The 9,189-nt window shown below is 49.4% G+C and overlaps 1 protein-coding gene across 1 annotated transcript; it reads left to right on the top strand.

The window, feature by feature from the left end:
- Positions 1 to 632: 632 nt before the first annotated feature.
- her6 (hairy-related 6) lies at positions 633 to 2,964 on the top strand. The gene is made up of 4 exons (XM_040185057.2): positions 633 to 1,543; positions 1,694 to 1,789; positions 1,900 to 1,987; positions 2,111 to 2,964. Exons 1-4 carry the CDS (start codon positions 1,436 to 1,438, stop codon positions 2,647 to 2,649), a joined length of 831 nt encoding a protein of 276 aa, XP_040040991.1. The 5' UTR covers positions 633 to 1,435; the 3' UTR covers positions 2,650 to 2,964.
- The last annotated feature ends 6,225 nt before the right edge of the window (positions 2,965 to 9,189 follow it).

The raw sequence follows: 9,189 nt of genomic DNA, 5'->3' as shown, positions 1-9,189 counted from the left end.
GCCCGCTCCAGCTCTCTCGCTGTGGGCGTGGTTTTCCCAGGCTTTTAAAACAGCAGCTGCTATTTACCTTCCCCTCTAATGTAAACCACCGCCGCCGCCACATACCCCTCCCCCTCCTCCCCCCCTCCACCCCCCTTGGCCCGGCGGCCCCCCGGCAGCCCGGCGGCCAAACCTCCAACCAGCGCCGCTCATAAAACATCCTGGCACGTGCTCCACATTCAACAACACCGACGGGTGATTAAATGTCAAAACGTGCACCGCAGAGTCGGGACTCGCGGTGGTGAGCGGCGTGGAAACGGGAGTGTGCGCGTTTAATGTGATTTCCTTCCCCCCCCCCCCGAGGGGAGGCTAACTTTAACATTTCTCCGTGGGACGTAATCGGTCGTTTTTGGAGGCGACGCGTACCTCGCGTGGGTCTCATCCCGTGGCTTTGAGTTGCGCCCCCCCCCCCCCCAAAAAAACCCTGTTTCATTTACTAATGTCACCACAGCCTGACAGTAACTGTCTGCGACGTTTAGTAGAAAAGAGAACGCAACTGTTGCCGCCTGCGCCTCCAATGCCACATGACTGAAACTGTGATTGCCAAACGACTCCCCACTTCCCGGTCGTGGTTTTTAAACGGCAAACAAGCAGAACCTCCTTTTTTTCCATTTAATGTAGGATACCTACATTCAACGAAAGCAGGAGGGCGACTCTTGTGTGAACGGGCCAAACCATAATCAGCCCAAATGACTTTGATTGTGGGTGTCGAGTGAGATCATCATCATTATGGTGCTGTTAAATGCAAATGTACAGTATTTATAACAGCTGCTATTTTGTGTATTCCGTGTCATTATGTTTTCTGCTCTTATCTCCTGTCTGGGAGATTTAAAAAAAAAAAAAGTCCCCCCCTTGGCCGCTCCTGGTGGCGATGCCAGTCAGCGGCCGCGCTGTTAATATGTAAACGGTACGATGATTGAAGACTGCAGGCGGTTTCCCCGCGCAGGAGCCCCGAACCCGGGCCCCGCACCATTGGCCGTCGGGCTCCTGCGCGCCGGACAACCAATGGGAGGGCGCCGACCACGAGCCGTCCTCCCTTGGGCCGCGTGTCCCTCGCCCTGATTGGTGGAAAGTTACTGTGGGAAAGAAAGTTGGGGAAGTTTCACACGAGCCGTTCGCGTGCAGGGCGAGGTATAAATAGAAGCCACACGCGGGCAGACCGACAGAGAGACTCTGCATCCGCCCGCGTTATCTGCCGCTGCCGCCGCCGCTGCCGCTGCCGCTGCGCGTCGCTCCAACGGATTTTAACTTGATACCATACAAATCTCAGGATTGTTTTGAGGGAGAGGCGGCTTTTTAATATTGAAAATATTCATCATCCGGGTTCCCCCCCTCCTCCCCACACCACTGGATCGTAATTTGCTGTGGTTTTGTTGGATATTTCCGATAAGAAAAAATGCCTTCCGATATGATGGAAAAAACGTCCTCTTCTCCGGTCGCTGCAACTCCGGCAAGCATGAACACTACTCCGGATAAACCCAAGACAGCATCTGAGCACAGAAAGGTTGGTATAATACATGTCCCCTTCCTCTTAAAAACATTTCATTTTGGACATCATTTTGGAGAGACTCCACCTTTCAGGATGGAACAAAGTGAAATCAAAGATACATTCAGCACAGTCAATCTAATATTTTATTTTTTATTTTATCTTCAGTCATCCAAGCCAATAATGGAAAAGAGGAGAAGAGCCAGAATCAACGAGAGCTTGGGGCAGCTGAAAACTCTCATCCTGGATGCGCTCAAAAAAGATGTAAGTACTCACTTAGCGTCCCGGTTATTATTAGATCTCAAAAAGGACCCTGTCAAACATCGGGGAAGCGAGCTCGTAATCCTAACCATGTGTGTCTTCCGACCTCTCAGAGCTCAAGACACTCCAAACTGGAGAAGGCGGACATCCTGGAGATGACGGTGAAGCATCTCCGGAACCTCCAGAGGGCTCAGATGACCGGTGAGTCTCATTTTCCGGACTGATCTCCCCCAAGACCGCGCGCTCTGGGCCGGTTCCAACCATCCCGCTGTGCATATCAATATCCCGAGTTAAATATAGTTTTTTTTTTTTTACCCCCCACAGCTGCACTGAACACCGACCCCACTGTCTTGGGAAAGTATCGTGCCGGTTTCAGCGAGTGCATGAATGAAGTCACCCGGTTCCTGTCCACCTGCGAAGGCGTCAACACCGAGGTCAGAACGCGGCTCCTCGGCCACCTGGCCAGCTGCATGACCCAGATCAACGCCATGAACTACCCCAGCCAGCATCAACACCCGCACCAGCTGCCCTCCGCCGCCGGACCGACCCACCCGTCCTTCGGCCAGTCCATGCAGATCCCCGGCTCGTCCCCGCAGGTCCTGCCCATGAACCCGGTGACCTGCAAAGGAGGCTCGTCGCCGGCTAGTTTGCCGTCGGACGCCACCAAAGTGTACGGCGGTTTCCAGATCGTGCCCGCCACAGACGGACAGTTTGCGTTCCTCATACCCAACGCGGCTTTTGCGCCGAACGGCCCCGTCATCCCCGTTTACGCCAACAACGCGGGCACGCCGGTGCCCCTACCGGCCGCGGTGTCCCCCGGAGCCCCGTCGGGCAACGCGGACTCGGTGTGGCGACCGTGGTGAGAAGTTGGAAATGGGGCCACAAAGACTTAAAAATGACACTTAATAGTTCTCTCTCTTTGTTCATTGTTAGAAAGTTGTTTTGGATATTTTTTTTTCTCGTAAAATGGAAAGAGAATGCACTATATTTGTAAAGCCAACTGGGGAGTAAAGTTCATATTGAAATGAGATTTGTATTGTGGAAGTCCGTTCACTGCATTTTTTTTTATATATATATTTGATTGTCTTTTTTTACTGTGTGATGCCAAAGATATGTTCGATGCTCTTATGATGTTCTTCGTTTTGGAAGACAAATAAATTTGTAAAGATATTGAAAAACACGCGCTTGAGTTGTTTGTTTGGGGAAACTAAAAAATATCTGCTTATTATGTGAAACATAATATGAATCTCCTCCTGTTCATGCATGTTATTTGTTACTTGAGATATAGAATGTACTTGTGCAGAACATTCATGCTGTTAGGTCATACTCACTTTTGAGTGTGCTGTTCAAACTCAACATCAACAAGTGTTTTGTTGGGTCAAAAGTGGACATAAGAGAGATTATAATGTTGAGCCTGCAGCTTCAGTAGCAACAGGTAAATATGAAGTATATCTGGGTATTCAAGACTCTCCTCTGTAGTATTTGTTTATGGTTCACTCTGCAACAAATGGGCTATTACATATAGAATCATTTTAGCAAAACAACCGTTCATGCTCAGTGTTACTGAACCTGCTGTTGTAATTCTGTTTCCTCAGTAATGAAGTCAGGAATGAGACTAGCTGTTTAATTAACAATGCAAAGGAGTTAAACTACCTACTGCTAATAGGCCAGCGGTTTCACATCTCATGGTGGAAACGTGAGACTTACAGAGGTCACTTACGCCATCTAGCAGTGCAGAAGGGCATTGCAGTGTGATCGGTGTCATAAGTCAAGGACTGGAGCAGAAGTGGCTCCTGTGGTTGAGCTTTCTAGAATAGTATCTGGCTTATTAAAGAAATGCTTATGGAAATCTGAACATATATTTCTTGTTTTTCTCTATCTCAGAGACAGTATTTTTTTTGGAGAGCCTTTGGTATCATCTGTGGGTAAAATAAGTTTGTCCGACCAGCCGCTTCAGGATTTGATAGAAACACGTGTCACTTGAATCACTCTCTCTCTCTCTCTCTCCATTAAAAAGCTGGATAACGGAACTCACGGTCAAGCGTCAGTTTGAAGTGATCAAGCTAAAAATGCTAGAAACTCACTGATCATGTCAGCTTCAACGTAAACGGCCGTATTCGTCTCCTGAGAGCACGGAGCCGAGAGGAGCCTCTGGCTGTGTCTTTAATCAGGGACGATGCCAGTGATGCTGGGCTGACAGCAGAAGGACACGTTAACCATCTAGCCGCGCATGTGGTAGTGCTCCGCGCTGCCCAGGTGCGTGTGCCCCCCTCCAGCGATCCGAGTGTGGCCTTTCTTTGAAGGGGGTGTGGGGGTGGGTGCAGGTGTTTGCAATTATCAGTGCGCTAAGAGGCACAAAGTGTGGATAAGTGCCATCATTTTGAATTTCCATCACACCTTTTTACGGGGGGGGGGGGTGGGGGGGCATGCATCCCGGTTTGATTGAAGCCATGTGTGTAACCGTGCCTGTGCGTGTGCGTGGTTGGTGCAGGGTGTTGGGTGAGGACATGCCTGGCCAAAGGGCACGATGGGTGAGGTAGTGGAGAGTTAAGTGTTGAGAGGAAAAGGGGGGACGGCGGGGGGGTTCAAGGAAAGGCCTACCGCACAGGATAACAGTCGGTCTCCTGAGCGGGAGCTTCTCCACTCAAACAAGCACAGTCACGCACACACCTACACACAAAACGTTCCCACAGCATTCCAGCTGTACTCGGACCAGTGTCGAGCTTCCTGCCCCTGGGCCCCGGGGCCACAGCTGGACGCAGGACGTCTGGGAGGCACGTGGTGTGACCCGGAAGACACCCAGCTGCCGAGCCCCTCCCACCCCCACCTCACAGCCGTTCGACCCCCCCCACACACCCCCCCCCACCCCACCCGCACCCACAGACATCTTCAGAGGTCTCTTTCCCTCTGGAGAAAAGCTTTACGAGCCTCTCCAATTACCCAGTGCGCTGGCCGAGCTGCCGGAGTGACCGCACACATGTCACAACACGACCGGGGGGGTTAGCTGCCATGCGTGTCCATTAACTTTTCCCACACTCCGCGTGCATGCAGGGAGCGAGAGGAGGGAAGAAAATCCCCCGTGCTTCCTCCTTGGCTTCCTAAGTGCTACCATATGGTCGGCTCTCTCCCTCTCTCCCTCTCTCTCTCTCTCTCTCGTGGTCCTTCTCTCTCTCTCTCTCTCTCTCTCGTGGTCCTTCTCTCTCTCTCTCTCTCTCGGCCCGTCACTGGGGCTGTCTTTGATTGCGGCCCAGACAAGCGAGAGCTTTATGATTTAAGCCCAGGGCTCGCTGTACCAAGCCCTGGACTCATTTAGAAGCCAAACTCCTCTCCCTCTCCCTCCCCTCTTCAGCCCCCCCCCCTCCTGCAGTTGCAGGGGAAGGCTAGTTTCTGGCAGGAAATGAATAGCTCCCAGATGAGCGCAGGAACTTGAGAGGTCGTGAGAAAGAGGCGAACCCCCCCCTCCACAGGCCCGGCCTGCTGCCAGCCGCCGGGGGAATGTGGGAGAGCGCCTCTCTGACACACGCATCAACCCCTCTGCCCTCCACCACACCGCCTGACTGACTGCCTGCCTGCCTGCCTGCCTGCCTCCGCGCTGGGCGCCGAGCCTGGAAATAGACTGATAGACAGGGCAACCGCCACCGAGCCCGGCAGCACGGCTCGTCAGCCAGCCAGCGGAGCAGCCAGACAGGGAAAGGGAAAGCTGTGGGAGGGGAGAAAGAAGTGTCGGGTCTGTGTGGGGGCGGAAGTGGATCGCTGTGTATAAGCATTCGGAATCCCGATGTAGGCATACGGTATTATGGAAAGTTTGATTTTCAAGCTCAGTGTACGTATAACCTTGACTGGGCGTATGCACTTATTTTGTCTAAAGAAACACACGTTTATGAGCTCACCCGCATGCTTCCCTTATTCTGTCCCGGAGGCATGTGCGTATTTAAGAGTTCACTCAGACAGGTGTTTCTTGTCAGGAGCAAAGGGGTTTTTCCCCTTTGGTTCCCCGTGTGCTGAACTAACATTTATTCCTCCTGAGGTTGACTCGCTGTTATGATTGGACGTTGTCAGAAGTTTAGCTGCAGCTGTCTGGGCGTATTCTAGGATATTTTTAAATCATTGTTCTGCATGAGAGTGACATGTTGAGATAAAGAAATTAGAAACTCAAGGCCAGAAATTGTATTTATGAAACAAATGCACATGGTTCTGTGAATTGGCTCAGAGACATAACAGCTTATGTAGAGCAGCGGTTTCCAACATGTTTGGCTTACGACCCATTTAAACTCAACAATATTTATTTATGACCCGCAACACCGGTCATGTCCTCGGTTGTGAGAACACTTCACCTAACATAAAATCGAGATCATTATTTTGCATTAACAAGGTTTAACTGATGGTTGAATTGATATACATTTAATCACCCCTACCGTCTCACTTATTCATAAAAGCTGCAAAATCCAGGGAACCTATGTGCGAGTTATGTGTAATTGTGCGGAGAAGGACATTTGGGTTACATGGAACCAATCTCCACTCCACTATGTTTGGACTTACTCATGGGACTTGTTTGGTCCTCTGTTCTGCAGCGCACACAGTGACTCGGCACCCACTATACAAGGTGTACCCTTCTTGCTCTTCGGACTCCCAATCGCCGCATCTTTCTCACTCACACACAGTCTTTTGTCTCTGGAACACTCCAGTTTGTGCGAGGCTCCTATGGTAACCTGTGGGCCTCGTAAACAGGACAAGCTGTCCACACACAATTCCCAGCAGTGTGCGTGCCCACTTTCCTTGGCTCACCATGCACGGCAACAAAAAACCCCACCAGAGGCTCCCACCACCAGTCCATTCAAATGTCAGCCACCTCGTTTGAAGTCGCAGACTGCTATGTAAATCTGCAGTGTTTCTCACCAGCCCAGCCTCTCACACACACACACACACACACACACACACACGCACACTCAAAAACAAGAACTCTAGCAAAGGTCGTCCTGTGATGCTGGATTATTGTTTCTTTTATAGTCTTCAGCCTTTAGAAGCAGTTTTTCTTTTATCCCTACCGCCCATCCTCCCAGTTTTGGTTCGTAAACATGTTTTTGGTGTATGCTCACAGGGCACGGTGACTTGAGGAGAGCAGGACGTGGCAACCATACGAGGCCGTCAGTTACAAAGTTGGCACATCCCCCAAATCTGGGCTGTGACAGAGATGACCCCTTCACACTGCGCCTTTGTATGACCTGTCCTCCAGTTTCTCTGGAACCCAGGGCCAATTGAGTGGGAGGGTCCCCCCCCCCCCCTCTTCCTCCCCTCAGAGACCATCACAACAAACAAGTAGACCAGGCAAACAAGTTCCCACAACACCAACGTCCAAACAACTGCCAACGGTGACAGTTTGGTTGCTTTTGATATCCCACAAAGAGGTGCTTCATGAAGCACTTCTGAGGCTCTTTCCCAACCTTAGGGTCAGGGCCCCCCAGAGTTGTCCCGAGAAAAACAGGAACGTTAATGAAAAACAACACACACACTTTTTGATTGGGTAAAATGTAAGTACACATAAGGTATTAACACAAACCTGTATTTCTTAAGTTATTCAACGTGCGCTCTAGAATTTGGGGTTAGGTGAACTCAGTTAATTCAGACACATCGCTTCAATATTTCATATTTATTGGTGTTTTGCGGGTCCTAAAGAGCCATAATTTCTTGAAAAGCGTCACTGTTTTCAGCTTTGTGACAGGTTATACACTGAGTCTGTTTTTTTAGCTTTAGACATCGGGAGAACTTCTCACTCTATGTAGGAATAAGTCCAACGTTTCTAAAAAATGTTAAATCGTCAAATTTGGGGATAGATGGAACGGTGCTGCATTGGCCAAAAAAAATAGTTGCTGTTTCTATTGTCAGTCTCGAAAAGAAAATCAAAGGTCGGCCCCAGTTTCTTGTGCATACACTAACACTATGCAGCTTCAATCTGGTCGTGTGCCACGTGTACGTTTCCATATGTGGATGGACGAGATGTTGAGATGGTCTGCTGCCGATAGAGGCTACATTAGCTACGTGCTCTGTCTGCAATGTGTCTTCATGTATGTTTGTGAGCATGCTTGCAGCTTGCCAACATCTACTTTCACATTACAGCATCATTTAGTGTGGGGTTTCGCCTCACTTTACACTTGCAAGCAAAGGCTGTGATCAATTAACGTGGCCAGCAGGAGAGCGAAACACACCCCTAACGCGCTCAATCTATACACTGTTTGGCTGCATGATCTACGAGCTCTGCCCTCGCGTGGCTAGTTTTATTTTCCTACTTTTAACGGCCCCTCCACAGAGGCTTGGGCCCCTCTAAGATGAAGGGAAAGAGAAACCAGATTTTTCGACCCATGAATACATCAAACGGGTCCTGATGTCCAGCTTTTTTTTTCTCACTCTAATGGAGCTGGGAATGGAGGGAATGGAGCAAGTTTGATGTCGGTGAATGAACACACTGTGGCTGTTGTTATTGTAAGTCACAAAGATGGTGTTAATGATGTAATGTTAACGTCAAGGCCGCACGTACAGGAGTAGAGATCCAGTGGAGAGGGGTGGGGGGGGGATGTCCTCAAAGAAACTGATGGATTAAAGTCTCGGCTGTGCAAACAGTTTTGTTTGTGTTCTTTGATTTAATGGCTCACACCTAAGCATGGGAAATGATGGCAATGCGATATGAAAGAAGAAACGTTTTGAAACGAGATGTCCTGCAGAGAAACTTGCTGTGATTTGTTGGACTGTCAGGCGAGTGCAGCTTTGCAGAAAGATGGTACGACCGACTGTGTTTTCACCACTCAGTCATCAGTTTCAGGTGCTTTTTGTTGACGTCCTTTCTAATTAATTTAAATGACATTAATGCGTCCTTTGACTAAAAATATAGTAAAGGTACATCAAATATTACAAAACAAATGATGACCTTCAGGTACTCTAGAGATTCTTTTTCATTTTCATAATATGCCCATAAAAAGTGAATGACGCAAATACAGTATAAGACATTAAAGCTATTTAGTTTTATAAGTATATAGCTGCTTTACGGCTTGATTGTTGGGATACAATTAATTGCTGACCAAAATAATACAACGAGAAAAGGATTGAGGGATCGGTTTTATTGTCGACATTCGTTCCCCTGCACCAAGTGCTTCACCACTGAGGTACGTTGCATCATGTCGCTGCTCAGAGACATGAAATGGAATTATCCCACCTCCCTCTGCTCCGTCCACGCAAAAGCAGCCTAAACTGTGACGTGGACCAGCAGTTAATCCTCTTTCCCTTTTTCGGGGGCCGGTGGCGGGAGCTGCAGAGGAGCTGGCCACAGAGATACGACCACGAGACTCCGTAGACACAAAGCAAGCCGGGTGTGTAATTGTGTGAGGTTGTGTGAAGTGTTTGTCCCCCGTGTG

The sequence above is a fragment of the Gasterosteus aculeatus genome, chromosome 8, assembly GCF_964276395.1.
Source record: "Gasterosteus aculeatus chromosome 8, fGasAcu3.hap1.1, whole genome shotgun sequence".
Taxonomy (NCBI): Eukaryota; Metazoa; Chordata; class Actinopteri; order Perciformes; family Gasterosteidae; genus Gasterosteus; species Gasterosteus aculeatus.
The sequence above is the reverse complement of the archived record's forward strand: the minus strand, read 5'-3'. Positions and strand labels throughout refer to the sequence as shown.

Coding starts and splice junctions, on each gene's coding strand:
- her6 (XM_040185057.2), top strand. CDS start 1,436: ATGCCTTCCGATATGATGGAAAAAACGTCCTCTTCTCCGGTCGCTGCA. Junction 1,544..1,693: donor CAGCATCTGAGCACAGAAAG/GTTGGTATAATA, acceptor TTTTATCTTCAG/TCATCCAAGCCAATAATGGA. Junction 1,790..1,899: donor TGGATGCGCTCAAAAAAGAT/GTAAGTACTCAC, acceptor CCGACCTCTCAG/AGCTCAAGACACTCCAAACT.